Raw genomic sequence first — 17,402 nt, 5'->3', positions numbered from 1 at the left:
TTATTTGAAATCCTAAAAGATAATGCTTTTAAAGTGCTGCATTCAACATGCCAGCAAATTGGGAAAACTCAGCAGTGGCCACAGGACTGGAAAAGGTCAGTTTCCATTTCAATTCCAGAGAAAGGCAATGCCAAAAAATTTTCAAACTACTACACAGTTGCACTCATCTCACCCACTAGCATAGTTATGCCCAAAATTCTCCAAGCCAGGCTTCAAGAGTACATGAACTGTGAACTTCCAGATGTTCAAGCTGCTTTTAGGAAAGGCAGAAGAGCCAGAGATCAAATTACCGACATTCGCTGGATCATCAAAAAAGCAAGAATGAAGTTGCCCAGTTGTGCCTGATTTTTGCGATACCATGGAATGTGGCTTACCAGGCACCTCCATCCATGTAATTTTCCAGGCAAGAGTACTGGAGTGGGTTGCCATTTTCCTTCTCCAGGGCATCTTCCCAACCTAGGAATCGAACCCAGGTCTCCCGCACTGCAGGCTCTTTAATGTCTGAGCCACCAGGAAAGCCCCCAAAGTTGTGCCTTGCCCCTCTTCCTCCTGTTTCACCATTAATAGGAAGAGACTAAGTTAGGGCCCACTCTTGTTTCTTGAAGAGCAAGGAAACCACCCGCATCACCAAATGGTTCTAACAGAAAGGGAAAGTGAAGTGAAAGTGAAAGTCACTCAGTCGTGTCCAAGACTCTGCGACCCCATAGACTATATAGTCCATGGAATTCTCCAAGCCAAAATACTGCAGTGGGTAGCCTTTCCCTTCTCCATGGGATCTTACCAACCCAGGGATTGAAACCAGGTCTCCCACACGGAAGGTGGATTCTTTACCAGCTGAGCCACCAGGGAAACCTGTGTGGATGACAATGAACTATGGAAAATTCTTCAAAAGATGGGAATACCAGAACACCTTACCTGCCTCCTGAGAAATCTGTATGCAGGTCAAGTGCAATAGTTGGAACTGGACATGAAACAATGGACTGGTTTCAAACTGGGAAAGGAGTACATCGAGGCTGTATACTGTCACCCTGTTTATTTAACTTATATACAGAGTACATCATGTGAAATGCAAGGCTGGATGAAGCACAAGCTGGAATCAAGATTGCTAGGAGAAATACAGATAACCTCAGATATGTAGACGACGCCATCCTTATGGCAGAAAGCAGAGAGGAACAAAAGAGCCTCTTGATGAAAATGAAAGAGGAGAGTGAAAAATCTGACCTAAAACTCATTCAGAAACCTAAGATCATGGCATCTGGTCCCATCACTTCATGGGAAATAGATGGGGAAACAGTGGAAACAGTGCCTGACTTTATTTTCTTGAGCTCCAAAATCACTGCAGATGGTGACTGTAGCCATGAAATTAAAAGACGCTTGCTCCTTGGAAGAAAAGCTATGACCAACCTAGATGGCATATTAAAAAGAAGAGACATGGCTGTGCCAAGAAAAAGTCCATCATGTTTGGATTTGAGAGTTGGACTGTGAAGAAAGCTGAGCGCCAAAGAATTGATGCTTTTGAACTGTGGTGTTGGAGAAGACTCTTGAGAGTCCCTTGGACTACAGAAGAGGTCAAACCAGTCCATCCTAAAGGAAATCAGTCCTGATTATTCATTGGAAGGACTGATGCTGAAGCTGAAGCTCCAGTACTTTGGCCACCTGATGTCAAGAGCTGACTGATTAGAAAAGACCCTGATGCTGGGAAAGATTGAAGGCAGGAGGAGAAGGGGACAACAGAATGAGATGGCTGGATGGCATCACCAACTCAATGGACATGAGTTTTAGCAAGCTCCAGGAGTTGGTGATGGACAGGGAAGCCTGGCGTGCTGCAATCCATGAGATCACAAAAGAGTCAGACATGATTGAGCAACTGAACTGAACTGATGGAATGAATGTTTGTATACCCCTAAAATTAATGTGTTTAAGCTCTTATCCCCAGAGTCTTTGGAGATGGGTCCTTTGGAGTGGAGTTCGCAAAGGTTTTAGTGGAAGAGATACCAGAGAGCTTGGTTTTTCCCTCCACCCTGCCATGTGAGGACCATGTGAAAAGGTGGCTGTCTATAAGGCAGGAAAAGAGTCCTCACTAGAAAGTGACAATGCTGACCCTTGATTTTGGACTTCTATTCTCCAAAACTGTGAGAAAGTAAATTTTTATTATTTAAATCACCCTGTCATATTTTATCATGGTATCCTGACCAGGTTAAGATGGATCTCAGGTGAATATTATGAACAGTTTTAAGCCAGGAAATTTAGATGAAGTGGGCAAATTGCTTGCAAAACATAAGTACAAAAAAAATAGAAAACCAGCTTCCCTGGGAGCTCAGACAGTAAAGAATCTGCCTGCAGTGTTGGAGACCTGGGTTTGATCCCTAGGCTGGAAAGATCCCCTGGAGAAAGGAATGGCTACCTATTCCAATATTCTTGCCTTGGAGAATTCCATGGACAAGGGATGGGCGGGCTTCCATCCATGATGTTGCAAAAGTCAAACACAACTTAGTGACTTAACACACAAATAGCCCTATTCCTGTTTTAAAAATCAAATTGGTAATTTAAAAATTCAGGTGCAGTTTTCCTTTTTGTGGTCATATGAGTCGTTTGTCAAAGGTTGTCAAACTCTGCATTTAAAAGGTGGGTGGGTTCTACCATATCTAAAATCTGCCCTAATAAAGTTAAATTTTAAAAAAGATCCATATTTCTAGGATAGTTTTTCTGGTAGATCCCTTCACTTTTGAGATGGGAATATATGAATGTTTTAAAAACCTCTTCCACTGTTCTCTTTGGAACATGATTAATATATAGGAGCCATTCAGTTCAGTTCAGTTCAGTTGCTCAGTCATGTCCGACTCTGCGACGCCATGAACCGCAGGAAGCCAGACCTCCCTCTCCATCACCAACTCCCGGAGTTCACCCAAACCCATGTCCATTGAGTCGGTGATGCCATCCAACCGTCTCATCCTCTGTCGTCCCCTTCTCCTCCTGCCCTCAATCTTTCCCTGCATCAGGGTCTTTTCTAATGAGTCAGCTCTTCACATCAGGTGGCCAAAGTATTGGAGTTTCAGCTTCAAAATCAGTCCTTCCAATGAAGACCCAGGACTGATCTCCTTTAGGATGGACTGGTTGGATCTCCTTGCAGTCCAAGGGACTCTCAAGAGTCTTCTCCAACACCACAGTTCAAAAGCATCAGTTCTTTGGTGCTCAGCTTTCTTCACCATCCAACTCTCACATCCATACATGACTATTGGAAAAACCATAGCCTTGACTAGATGGACCTTCGTTGGGAAAGTAATGTCTTTGCTTTTTAATATGCTGTCTAGGTTGGTCATAACTTTCCTTCCAAGGAGTAAGCGTCTTTCATGGCTACAGTCACCATCTGCAGTGATTTTGGAGCCCAGAAAAATAAAGTGAGGCACTATTTCCACTGTTTCCCCGTCTATTTCCCATGAAGTGATAGGACCAGATGCCATGATCTTAGTTTTCTGAATGTTGAGCTTTAAGCCAACTTTTTTGCTCTCCTCTTTGACTTTCATCAAGAGGCTCTTTAGCCTTTAGCCTCTTAGTTTAGTTCTTCTTCACTTTCTATCATAAGATGGTGTCATCTGCATAGCTGAGGTTGTTGATATTTCTCCTGGCAGTCTTGATTCCAGCTTGTGCTTCCTCCAACCCAGTGTTTCTCATGATGTACTCTGCATATAAGTTAAATAAGCAGGGTGACAATATACAGCCTTGACATACTCCTTTACCTATTTGGAACCAGTCTGTTGTTCCATGTCCAGTTCTAACTATTGCTTCCTGACCTGCATACAGGTTTCTCAAGAGGCAGGTCAGGTGGTCTGGTATGCCCATCTCTTTCAGAATTGTCCACAGTTTATTGTGATCCACACAGTCAAAGGCTTTGGCATAGTCAATAAAGCAGAAATAGATGTTTTTCTGGAACTCTCTTGCTTTTTCGATGATCCAGTGGATGTTGGCAATTTGATCTCTGGTTCCTCTGCCTTTTCTAAAACCAGCTTGAACATCTGGAAGTTCATGGTTCACGTATTGCTGAAGCCTGGCTTGGAGAATTGTAAGCATTACTTTACTAACGTTCGTGAGTTGAGTGCAATTGTGCAGTAGTTTGAGCATTCTTTTGCATTGCCTTTCTTAGGGATTGGAATGAAAACCGACCTTTTCCAGTCCTGTGGCCACTGCTGAATTTTCCAAATTTGCTGGCATATTGAGTGCTGCACTTTCACAGCATTGTCTTTCAGGATTTGAAATAGCTCCACTGGAATTCCATCACCTCCACTAGCTTTGTTCGTAGTGATGCTTCCTAAGGCCCACTTGACTTCACATTCCAGGATGTCTGGCTCTAGGTGAGTGATCACACCATCGTGATTATCTGGGTTGTGACGATCTTTTTTGTACAGTTCTTCTGTGTATTCTTGCCACCTCTTCTTAATATCTTCTGCTTCTGTTAGGTTCCTACCATTTCTGTCCTTTATTGAGCCCATCTTTGCATGAAATGTTCCCTTGGTATCTCTGATTTTCTTGAAGAAATTTGTAGTCTTCAGGAAGCCATTCAGTAGCCATTCACGAAGTTTCTATCAAAAAGTACAAGATTTATTCAAGTTAAGTATTTTGAATGCTTATTTTTGTAATACAGTTTTCAGAAAGTGTTTTACCATTTGTATAGAGAATAATTCGTCAAAGCTGCATATTCAGTACAATAGAATTTCCTTGTTTCCTCCTTAATTAAATTATGATTACATATATGCTTATATGCCTTTCCATTTTTAAATTGTTATATTTATCAAGTCTTTAATTATAACCTTTTTTGGGTCATCTAGATGAGTAGTTCTTTAGGTTTTTAGATTTCACAGACTAATAAAATTTTGAATTAATTTTGAGCAATGTGTTAATTTTGCAAAGTTAGGACAGCAAGAGAAAAAAGCCGCTGTTGGCCTATAATCTTCATTTTAGCACCAAAAAAAGTAGAAAGAACATACTTTCCAGGTAAAATAAGCCCTCTTAAGAAAATGAAGACATATGTTGTTGGTCTCTTTGTAATGGGCATTACATCTAGCATTTAAGTATTAATGCTGCTGCTGCTAAGTCGGTTCAGTCGTGTCCAACTCTGTGCGACCCCATAGACGGCAGCCCACCAGGCTCCTCTGTCCCTAGGGTTCTCCAGGCAAGAATACTGGAGTGGGTTGCCATTTCCTTCTCCAGTGCATGCATGCATGCATGCATGCTAAGTCGCTTTAGGCATGTCCGACTCTGTGCGACCTTGTGGACAGCAGCCCCTAGGCTCCTCTGTCCACAGGATTCTCTAGACAAGAATACTGGAGTGGGTTGCCATTTCCTTCTCCAAAAGAAAAGGATGAGCAGTATCTTATTAAAGATGGTTTTCTAATACAAATCAAGTTCCCACATGTGTTTCATACCAGTATCCTGCATATTGGAGGAATAAAAGAAAGACCTCACATCCAGATGAAAACAAATGATCTGGAATTGGTTGTTAATATGTTACCAAACAAAAACTAGTTACCTCATTAGAATGATTCTCTAACAAGAGAACCGAAGGCAGAGAAAATATGCTAACATTGCAAAGAATCCTGAATTTAGGTTATATATGAGGATGAGTGGCTTGAATGAGAAGGTTGCTTAATTTAGGATTAGATATTGTGAGATCTTTTTATCTGACATCTCTAGACATAGGCTGGATTATAAACTGTATATCTTGCTGTGATGTAATTTAATTTTCCAAATACTCATACTACAATTTCTAAATACTGTTGTTATACTCATTTTATAGGAAAATAATCTGAGGCTCAGTTATATCAGAACACGATGTCTGTCTTTTTAGCCCATGCTTTTAACATAGCAGAGACTTTTATAACACAGAAGAACTAAGAACTTGAATTGGTTATGTATCTGCATACTTCTTGATAAAAAGTTTGTCACGATTGGTTTTTATTTGATAGTGCAGTTCAGGTTCAAGTAGCTTGTGTGGGTATTCATTTTATTTCACACGTGGTTTTGCAGAGATTATAAACACCTCAGTTAAAGAAATACCCTTCTTAATGTTCATTTATTTCTTTTGGATTATTCTGGGTAAACTTCTAAAAGCCTTTGCTCCTTAGGATGATTTTCTAGTCTTTTAGCACCTCATGCTGGTTAAGAATGTACAAGGTTGTGGTATTTTTGTCTAGCCATCTAGGCTTACAGAAAGGGGCGGTACAAAAAGGCACTTCATACTTGTCCTGGAGGTGATAATGTAGCATTTAATTTAGTGACAATATTATCACTATAATACTATATACTGACAGTATAATTCTCATAAATCTGTATATACTCTGAAAATTTATTGTCATCATCAAGTTGCTTACTTTTTTTTCTAGGAATGGTAACACACTTTGAGATTTTTGTGATTAAAAAAATTACCTTTAAACTTAAGTTTGAATAATGCTCTTTTCACTTCCTAGCTGTATACAAAAATTGTTTAATCTCTGATCTGTTAAATCTCTTAATCTCTTCATCTGTTAAAGTTAATAAGATATAATTTAATGTATTTTTACGTGTTAACTTCAGTGAGGCAGTATAAATGAAAACAGCATGAAAACTAGAAATTAAGGATCTTTTTAGGTAGTTGGAAGCCTGTCAGGGTGTTTAGAACAGGATAATGACATGACACATACATTTAGGATGATAAAACGTTAGATCTTAGTGGAAGTGGAGGGAGTGACAGTAAAGGAAGGCAGAGTAGAAGGGTCATAGGTCATAGGGATCATAGGTGAGGTGACATTGAGAGTCGAGATGAAAGTGGAATCAGTTATTTTGGAGGGGAAAATCAATGTTTCATGATGATTCATGAGGAAGGAGAAGGAATCTTTTGACTCCCAGAAACTAAATACTTGATTTTCCAATAAGTATTTGCTGATTATTTTCCACACACTGTCCTAGGCATTTGCTATATACAGGCACAGACCTGTAAGGGCCTCTTGGAATTGATAGTATTGTTAGGATGTTGCCTGCGTTCGTGAACATAGAGAAATTGGGAGCAAGTGCTAGTTTTGGTATTAAGTCCACCTATTTACCTGTAAGCAAGTGATGTTCTGTGCTATAGGAACAGATACAGAATATTGCCAAGACTTTTACGTGGTCCTCATGAAATTTGTTTATTTAGGGTCACAGACATATGACTGTTTTTTCAGTGTTTTAGAAGTTTTTTTTTTAGTATTTAGAAAAACGGTAATCTCAGGTGTTTGAAAAGATTATATTTTTCTTCTAATAGTGCTAAGTATGATGAAGTGAAGTGAAGTCGCTCAGTCATGTCTGACTCTTTGCGACCCCATGGACTGTAGCCCACCAGGCTCCTCCATCCATGGGATTCTCCACGCAAGAATACTGGAGTGGGTTGCCATTTCCTTCTCCAGGGGATCTTCCCGACCCAGGGATCGAACCCAGGTCTCCCACATTGCAGGCAGATGCTTTAACCTCTGAGCCAGTATTAAAAAAACAACACTATAATGAAACTTTGGCTTTTAGATACTTTGCATTCAGTCTTACGTGGTGCTATTTCTGGGGAAGAAAAAAACCTTCCTGAATCTTATTTATGTACATAAATTTGACTACTTGTTACAGGCTTGTCAGTTCTAGTTACTGTCAGTGTTAAAACATAAGCTTTAAATAAAATTTGGCTCTAAACTGGCATACTGGATTACAACAGTGGTTCTCAAACTTTAGGTTGCTTCAGAATCATCTAGAGAGCTTTTAAAAACACAGGTTACTGGGATGTTTCTGATTCAGTAGGTCTGAAATGAGGCTTAAAATTTGCATTTCCAAAAGGTGACGATACTTATGTCAAGAGCTGCCTATTATATCATAAAGAATAGGATTATCCTAAGGAAATCACAGTTTAGCTTCTGAAAGTACTTTAAAAAGTGAATTGGCAAAAATTGTATGCCTGAGAAATAAACTTATTTTCATAAAAATGCATCTCAAATTTAAATCCTTGTAGGGTGTGATAAACATGAAATTTTTATTACCATCTATCCTAAAAGTTTTTATTCTGTTTTATTAGTGATAGAACAAACTAGAAAAGCATCTTTTAAGATAAATTAAAGATGATATAACTATTGTTTTCTATTCACAACAAATAGTTGACCATTTAGAGGTTTTTGGTACCTCAACATATGTAATTCATTTATCAAGCACTTTTTCTTGAAGTTTAAAATCCAAATTCAGTTTTAAAAAAATACACCTGCAGTGAAAAATTTAAAAAAAATCACTCATTGAAAAGCAGATGGTTTTGTTTTCAACTGTCTTCTACTCTTCTCCCATCAGTCCCGTAGTTCCTGAATTTCAAAACCTGAAACTCTTGGAAGATCAAATGTGATGATATGGTTAATGTAGTATGTCAACCCAAATTAGTTTCGGCAATTAAAAAACAAATCTTGTATTTTTTAGCTAATGGGAATGACAACAAGAAATTTAAAGGAGATAGACCTCCCTGTTCGCCTTCCCGTGTTCTCCATCTCCGAAAAATTCCAAGTGATGTCACCGAAGCAGAGGTCATATCATTAGGTCTACCATTTGGCAAAGTAACTAATCTTTTGATGTTGAAAGGAAAAAGCCAGGTATGTAAGTGTTAAAGATTGACCCACAATTTTTATTTCTGGGTGTTAGTGGGAAAAAAAAACAACCCACATTATTTTTAAGGGAATTCCCTGGTAGTCCAGTGGTTAGGACTCTGTGCTTTCACTGCCAAGGGTGCAGGCTCAATCCCTGCTGGGGGAACTAAGATCCTGCAAAGTGCAGCCAAAATAAAAGAAATGAAAGGTTTTTATTTTCTTGAACTTTTTTCCTAAATTTTGTTCTATTTACATAGCTTTTAAAAATAGAACATTTTTAATGACAGGAAGCAATAAACAAAAATATTACATGGAAAACAGGATTCTCTCTTATTTATTATCTTGACCAAACATATTTTACATTCTTAATTACAAAATGGTTTATGAAAATATCCTGTGATTATCAGAAGAGATTGTTTACCATCCCAAGATTGGATAATGATGTCTGATTCAGACCCCTATCTTTAGTAAACTATTTATTTAAATTAACAGCCTTGTTTAAGGTAGTTGAGGTTATTAAGAACTGGAGAAGTTAAGTAGTATGTCTTAGTATTCAGTCCTTGTTGTGTTTATACATTTTTCTTATATCTTTTAGAGGTAATGTAGGCACTTGGATCTTAATTTTCTTTACAGATGCCACTATTGAGAATAGTATGGTTTGCACAGTTTGAAAAGAGCCAACATGACCATGTCTAATGGCTGTCTGATGTCTAACAGGCACGTGTTACGTACATTAGTATGTTTCATGTAGTATATCGTATATTTTATGTCAGATAACTCTGAGAGGCAGCAGGCAATGTCACAGTTTCCTTTGTTTCTGCTATTGGTTCTAGGTTTATATTTTTCTGTAGTGCTGATTGCTGTTAATTGCTTGTCTTTTGATCCTAAATCCTGTTCAGAAAATACCTTGTTAGTAATCTACTTCAGCAAGAGATTCTGATGTGAGTCACTATAGTAGTACTTGTAGGCATAATCATTCCATGGTTCTTGGAGGTGGAGTGTTGAGGATAGAGTAAGGGTTATTTTCACCAGCCTTTCTGTGGGTAGTGACTTTTGATTTTCTCTTCATCCTACATTATGAAAGTTAATCCTTGGCTGGATACTTTGGGAAAACATAAATAAGTCTTTTACTGGACTCCATGTGGAAAATTTTATTTTTAACATATGAAGTTTTAGGTTGTATCTACGTATAGGAATGATTTCCTGACTAGAATCACAATATCCAAAGACATTGTTCAGCCTTTCCTTTGTGTGACATTGCAGGAGTCACAACATTTAGTAGGGAGTTTACAGGAAGAGACTCTCCCCATATGGTGAATATTATTAGAATATACAGTTTACAAATTCTATGTTGAAAAGATGACTTTAAAAAACCAGATAGTTGGGAAATACTGCCATAGCTATTTTTGTTACCTTGATCATTTTTATCTACTTCTCTTAGAAATATGAGAAAAACTATTACTTATACAATTGGATAGAAGCTTTAAAGTGTATCATGGACATTTGTACCTTTTAGATACTGTAAATGACTTAAAATCTGTTTCTTTCCTTGAAGATAGTGATTTGGATCATGAATTCTTCCTGTACTTTAAATTGGAAGTGTTCTTAGAGGTAGTTAGGGCCCAGAACTGTTAGTATATGTTTTATCTTTTTAACCATTGAGACAGGGTGATAAAATCTGCCACCTTGAAGATCTGTAAGTATCCAATTCCTGTCACATAAGTTAATGGGAGTTATGACAGTGAGGAGAAGCCATAAACAGAATGAGACATGGATCCTAAGGAGCTTCTTCCATCTCAGTTCTTTTTCATCTTCAAATAGCTAATATCAGTACAGTGATTACCAATAGTCAAAAAAGGTCACTTGAATGACGCAAATCAAATCAATATTGACTTAATATAGGATGCTCTCCCATTTCCCTAATTTGTACAATTTGAGCCTTGGCACATGAATGTTCTAATTACATTCATAAAAAGGCAAAGAAGAACAGATCATTGGAGAAATTTTTAGGAAGAAACTGAATGCGTCTATTTATAGTAGTAATGTACATATTTATTTTTGCTTTTTTAGTTGTTTTCTAAATTTTAGAAAAAACTGAAGTAAGAAGAAGACCAAAAACCACACAGAGTTATTTAGTCAACTGTCAGTTTCCCAATCCCAAATCCTTTATTGAACCCAATTTTTGTCAAATATGTTTTCAGTAACTACCAGTGATACAGTTAGAAACAACATTCTTTTCATCCCCTTGGGGGCAATATGACTTCTGTTAAGAATGCATGAGTTTTAGAACAAGCTAGAATGACAAAATAGTTCTTAGCTGCCTTTCAAAAACAGGAGCTTTCACTTTACATTCTTGTGTTTATTGCAGGCTTTCTTAGAAATGGCTTCTGAGGAAGCTGCTGTTACTATGGTGAATTATTACACTCCTGTTACTCCTCACCTTCGAAGCCAGCCTGTTTTTATTCAGTATTCCAATCACAGAGAACTTAAGACTGACAATCTGCCTAATCAAGCTGTAAGTATTAATGTCATTTATAAAAACAGTTGTAAGAATACATGATATAATAACTAATTTTCTGTTTTTAAGTGGAAAAAAAATCATGTGTTTTTGTTCATCATGAGATGCTCTATTGATAAAGATTGTATATATAAATTCTTATCCAAAGACTCCAATAAGAAAGCACTGCCATTTGAAACTGTGTTTGAGGATATGGCCTTAGAAGTGGCAGGCAATCAGTTTTCCCTTGAAACTGTTTCCATAAGGGGGGGAAAGTACCTTGTTAATGTCTCTTAAAATTTCAAATCTAAAGTCAGTCCTTTCTTTTTACAGAATATGTAGCAAAGGCATTGAGAAGTTGAGTGGTGCTCCTATTGTTATAATAAGAATTTATATAAATATGTTAATTAAATGATTTTTGACTCTCCAAGATAAATGTGGAATATAGAATATGAACATTTCTTACCTCATTTTCCAGTTTTGATATAATTCATACTGAAACTTATCTGTCTCTCCAGGTTGATTTTATAAGTAGTTAAAATAGTAATTTGAAGTAGTTTAAGGGTAGGAAAAATTTATCCATGAAGCAAGTACATTTTAAAAAACAGGTTTTATATTATGCTGAGAGCATTGTTTGGCCCTGATAGTCTTGTGCTAGGCAAAAGAACTCCTTCAGCTCTTTGTTTCTGTGTTGAAAATCATTATAATGCAAGCTGCTGAATTTAAATTCTAGTTTTCCACATTTTTAAAAACAATCACATTTCCTGCATCTAATCCTTAACTTATTCTAAGATATATTAATGACATATAATAAATTATCTAAACTTGAGTAAATGAAATGTTAGATATTTTTAAATGTATTAAATTTTTAAAGTAAAACATTGCCTTGTAAGTAGGATACATGCTCATGGTAAAACATTCAGACAATCCAGAAAAACCAAAAACAAAAGACAATCCAGCTACCTAGGTATAACTGATTAACATTTTGCAGACATTTTACTGTGTACCCTTCTCTATTCAGGTTTTGTCTGTGTATATAATTTTACACAAGTGGAATCCTAATGTTTTAAGAGCTACTATTTTTTCTCTGCAGTAGGTCAGTGATGTTTCATGAGAAGAAATACACAATTACTTCATACTTTTTATTTTACTTTTTATTACTTCATCATTTTTAAATGACTGCATAATACTTGCTTCAAAAGGACAGCCATAATTTATCCAGTTTCTTGTTAATAGACATTGAGATTGTTTGCAATGTTATGCTTTTACAAAGAGTACTATAGTAGCATTCTTATATAGGAGAAGGCACTGGCACCCCACTCCAGTACTCTTGCCTGGAAAATCCATGGACAGAGGAGCCTGGTAGGCTGCAGTCCATGGGGTCTCTTAAGAGTCGGGCACGACTGAGCGACTTCACTTTGACTTTTCACCTTCATGCATTGGAGAAGGAAATGGCAACCCACTCCAGTGTTCTTGCCTGGAGAATCCCAGGGTCAGGGGAGCCTGGTGGCTGCCGCCTATGGAGTCGCACAGAGTCGGACATGACTAAAGCGACGCAGCAGCAGCATTCTTATATATCTTGGCACAGTTGCAGCATTATCTTACAGTTTTTGTTTCTGGTAACAGAATTGCTGGTACTTAGCCTGTGTATGTTTTATGTTTTGATACACATTGCAATATCACTTTCTGTAAAGATTATTTGCTGATTTAGGGTGCCACTGATAACATATGAGCAAGCGATTTTCCTGTCTATTTTTGTTAATATGATAGTTAACAAATTATATCTTATTGTTTTACTTACTTTTATGTAATAACTTGTGAAGTATTTATAGTGATTTCTGTTAATGCAGTTTTCCTCCCCATTTTTTCATTTGTGATAAAATATGTATATAATATGAAATTTACCATTTTAATCATTTTTAAGTGGCATTCTGTGGCATTCCCTGGTGGCTCAGACAGTAAAGAATTTGCCTGAAATGAAGGAGATTTGATTCACTCTCTGGGTCGGGAAGATACTCTGGAGAAGCAAATGGCTACCCACTCCAGTAATCTTGCCAGGAGAATATGGAGAGAGGAGCCTGGTGGGCTACAGTCTGTGGGGTTGCGAAGAGTCAGAAATTACTAAGCGAGTGAATAACACTTCAGTGGCATTAAATACACTCACATTGCCCAACCTATCACCACCATCCATCTCTAGGACTTTTTCCTCTTCCCAGACTGAAACTCTGTACCCTTTAAATACTGACTCCTTATTTCCCCCTACCCCCACTGGCAGCTGCCATTCTGTTTTCTGTCTCTGAATTTTGTTTGCTAATTCAATTTTAAAATTATTTTTATGTAAGAGTCAAGTCTCTTAAGTTGTGTTGTGATCTCTGACATGGGTACCATACTCATAAAAACCCAGTATAGCAAGATTAAAAAGTTTTTTTCTACCTATATTTTCTGATACGTTAATGTTTTGGTTGTCTTTATTTTAGTGTTTAAATCTTTGTTGAGACTGTTTTGTGGATGGAGAGGGAGGCTAGGGTCTTTCACTTACTCCCACTGACCAGTTTCTCTTTTGTTGTGGTTGAGGAACCCATTTATTATCCACTCATGTAAAACTTGTCCTTAGTCATGTTCTCCTTTTCTGTACACAGGCTTTGCTTACTTATAACATGGATAAACATACTTGTTAGACATGATGGCACATTTTATTCGCGTGACCTCCATCTACCCTCATGTGTGTGCTGCTCATGCGGTATGCGGTCTATGTCTAATCTGGATTACCTTTTGGATTATTGCTAACTAATCCTTTTGAGGAGGAAGTTATATTTTATTTCCTATCTCTCAGAATTTTCAGTTCTCCTTTGTATAAGTCATGCAGTTTTGTCATTAATGTGATTCCTAATTATGTTTAAGTCTTGAAGAAGAAACAAACAAGTTAATAAAACTCTTAAAGACTGGATTATTCTAAAGGGAAACAGTGAGAAATCCCAGTTGCTTGGCAACCAAAGCCAGCCCAAATGACCTAGTTTATTCTTAGATAGCCTTGATTTCTTCCCAGTACCCTTGCCATTTTGTTACTTTTGTCCATTTTTTGCATTGACTTTTGATAAAATAATGGTTTTCTTTTATTCAGAGTCCTACACAAAAGCTGAAGTCAAAATTGAAGGTACCTGTTTACATACGTATTAATGCAAGGTACCAGATGTTCTTTTATTCTTACAGCCCTCAGAAGCTGATAAATTAGTTTCATTCTCTTTTCTTCTCTGAAGAGCAAGATATCCCAAAACATACTTATGGACATACTTGGCAGAGGGTCAGGTGAATATCAACTATTTCCCTCCCTTGCTTTAAACTAAAATTAGAGCTAAAAGTTTTAGATGGTATTTTTGAGGTGCAGCATTTGAGAAATGGTTGTATTAGTAGCAGTCATTTTTGTATAGACAGTTTTTCTTGATCTTATTGGTAGAAATTTATAAATTTGCAAAATGATGACCATGGAAAATTTTTTCCTTAAAATATTTCCCCCAGAATCATCAAACTGAACATTTAAAGATCTGTGAATTTTGTTGTATATTCATTTCTATCTCAACTTTAGAAATACCTTCTTTATATTTTCTAGGCATATTTAAATTTTACATGAAGTATATATACGTTCCCAACCTCAATAAGTATTTGTTGGTTTTTCCATCACAATACTGCTATTTCCTGTACTACTAATTAATGTAACCATTCCAGAGAGTTTGTGGCTGAAACATTGAAAAATTATCTCCCATAATAAAAATTCTGCTGCCTCGTAATGTTTAGCAGCAGATACACAGAAAATATGTCTTCTGTGTACCTGAACTGTCTCTTCATATTAAGAAGACATTTCTTTTTCCTCCCCCTCAATTTTCTTTTGTCCTCAGTGAAGCGTGTCCCTCTACTTTTCATTTTCTTCCTTAAATATTTTTGCCTAATTGAAAATTGAAACTTAGAGTTACTTATTAAGCAAATCTTTCTCAGATTTTTATTGTCAAAAAATTTTTTTTGCATGCCTGCAGTGCGGAGACTTTTGTACTTAGTGCTCTGTGAAGTACTCACGCGGAGTATGTTGACAACTGTAGAGTGATTAAGACAGTGTATACCATATCTTTCTCATATTTCTCCAGTGTGAGATCTTTTATGCCAAAGAAGGAGTGAAGGAAGAGAAACAGCAACAATAGCAACAATAAGTGTAATATAGCAGTAGTGAGCATATATATAGAATTATTTAATAAAAAGAATTGATTGAATGATTGGTAGATAAGGAAGTAGAGTCAGTGAGGTTGGGAATTCCCTGGCGGTTCAGTGCTTAGGACTCCACACTTAGTACTAAGATCCCACAAGCCACACAGTGTGGCCAAAAAAAAAAAAAAATGTCAGTGAGGTTACATTTACTTTCAGTTATTCAGGCTTAGTTTTGATAGGATGATTAAATCTTGAATAATGGTTCCTTTCCTGATGTGAGAGAAAAAGGAACCATTATTCCACTGAGAGCCTCACCGTGTTGATGTTTGTTCCTAACCATTCTAAAGTTGTGAGCAACTGCTAGCTTGTTCAGTAGGTTTAATATGGTAACTGCTCGCTTGTTCTTTAGTCACTGGGTCATGTCCGACTGTTGTTATTCTGTGGACTGTAGCCTGCCACACTCCTCCGTCCATGGGATTCCCCAGGCAAGAATATTGGAGTGTATTGCCATGCTCTCCTCCGGGGATCTTCCCTGCCCAGGGATTGAACCCAAATCTCCTGCACTGGTATGTGAATTCTTTACCACTGAGCCACCTGGGAAGCCCTCAGCTGCTAGCTAAATGTGAATAAATTTAAATAAATTAAAAATAAAAAATTCAGTTCCTCAGTTGCACTAGGTACATTTCAAGTGCTCACTAGCCACCAGTGACTAGTATCCAATATACTGTAGATGTCGAATATTTTCTATAAATTCTATTGAACAATACTGTCTTCCATGTCTCTGCTTAACCTTTCGTGTGAGTGTGTGTGTGTATGTGCGCGAGCACTTGATACAGATATAATAACTACTTCAATGTTCTTGTTTGCTAATTCTAATTCCTGTGTTAATTGAGTCTTTTTTGAATGACCTCCAAACCTCATCATTGCCTATTTAAAGGCTTACTGTGGGACTGTGAGCCAATTTTCAAATTTAAAAGCAGTACAACCCTGTTTTCCAAATAAAATTTTCCTGGGGAGCCCAGTATAAAATAGATAAACTGCTACATGTGAAGCAGAATTGGGGTGCTCAGTATCACACACTTGACTTTACAGGCGCATATGTATTTAATGATATAAAATATTCAAATTATTCATATATTGTTCTCAGAGATGATTTGGAAACTGAACATTTGGCAGTTTGAGTATTACTTGATACATAAAAGTCTTTGTATGGCAGAAAATGTTAAATGGTTTAAAAAGAGTTGTATATAAGTACAAAAGAGGAAGTTGTTCAGTTATTAAGCATACAGAAAAGACTGCCACTTTTCAGAAAGACATTTATTTTAATGTTATTTTTCATAACAAAATGTTAAAAAGCTACTCATCCCACTTTTGAAAGGTGGTATAATAAATAGTAAACTAAAATTAAAGTCATGAAAAAAAGAAATGTTAATATAAAATAACAAAGAACTGTGACACAATACTATGATCTTTAAAATTGCAAGTGAATACAAGATATAGAAATGAAAGAATCTGCATTAAAGTGGTGGGATGTTTTTTCATTTTTTCGGCACAAACATTTTATTCATTATCACTATTGTTAGGAAATTTATAAGTACAGAACACAAGATTGATTAAACTTACATTTAATTTCACTAATTATTAGCTTAATTATTAACCATGCTTTTTTTCTCTTCAGTTCCCCCTTTTCACTTGAATAATTGTTTTAAATTTTGAGACAGTCACAAAATTTTTAAAAAGAGTCGTAAATACAATACGAAGAAGTTCTGATTACTTGAGGCGTTTCGGAAAAAACTATTAATCTGGCGTGTCTTTGTTGGCCAAAGTTTCAGTGTGCATTTCCTTCAAAGAAGGATATTCTTTTACAAACCAGAATGCACTGGTCAAAATCAGGAAGTTAACACTGATGTATTACTTCCCTCCAACCCTTAGCCCCCATTCAAGTTTTGCCAGTTGTCCCGGTGATGTTTGTTCTAGCAGAATAAGCATTATTCAGAGTCACGTGTTCCATTTAGAAATCATATCTTCTAGTCTCCCTTTGTCTCAAACAGTAAGTTCTTTTTTTTTTAACTTTCATAACCTTGATACTTTTGAAAATTATG

At 36.8% G+C, this 17,402-nt stretch overlaps 1 protein-coding gene across 3 annotated transcripts in view; it reads left to right on the top strand.

Annotated features, from left to right (window-relative positions):
* The window catches only part of PTBP3 (polypyrimidine tract binding protein 3), an 86,367-nt gene that overhangs the window by 34,159 nt on the left and 34,806 nt on the right, over positions 1 to 17,402 (top strand). For 2 of the 3 annotated variants that reach the window (XM_068974505.1, XM_068974504.1), the window contains exons 3-4: positions 8,446 to 8,615; positions 10,978 to 11,124. In XM_068974505.1, the coding sequence (XP_068830606.1) occupies positions 8,446 to 8,615; positions 10,978 to 11,124 (317 nt within the window). Of the gene's footprint in view, positions 1 to 4,284; positions 4,350 to 8,445; positions 8,616 to 10,977; positions 11,125 to 17,402 lie in introns of those variants that run through there. The other variant, XM_068974506.1, reaches the window with a different exon arrangement.

Source organism: Capricornis sumatraensis, chromosome 6, assembly GCF_032405125.1.
Source record: "Capricornis sumatraensis isolate serow.1 chromosome 6, serow.2, whole genome shotgun sequence".
Lineage (NCBI taxonomy): Eukaryota > Metazoa > Chordata > Mammalia > Artiodactyla > Bovidae > Capricornis > Capricornis sumatraensis.
Note: the sequence above shows the minus strand (reverse complement) of the source record. Positions and strands in the feature narration are given on the sequence as shown.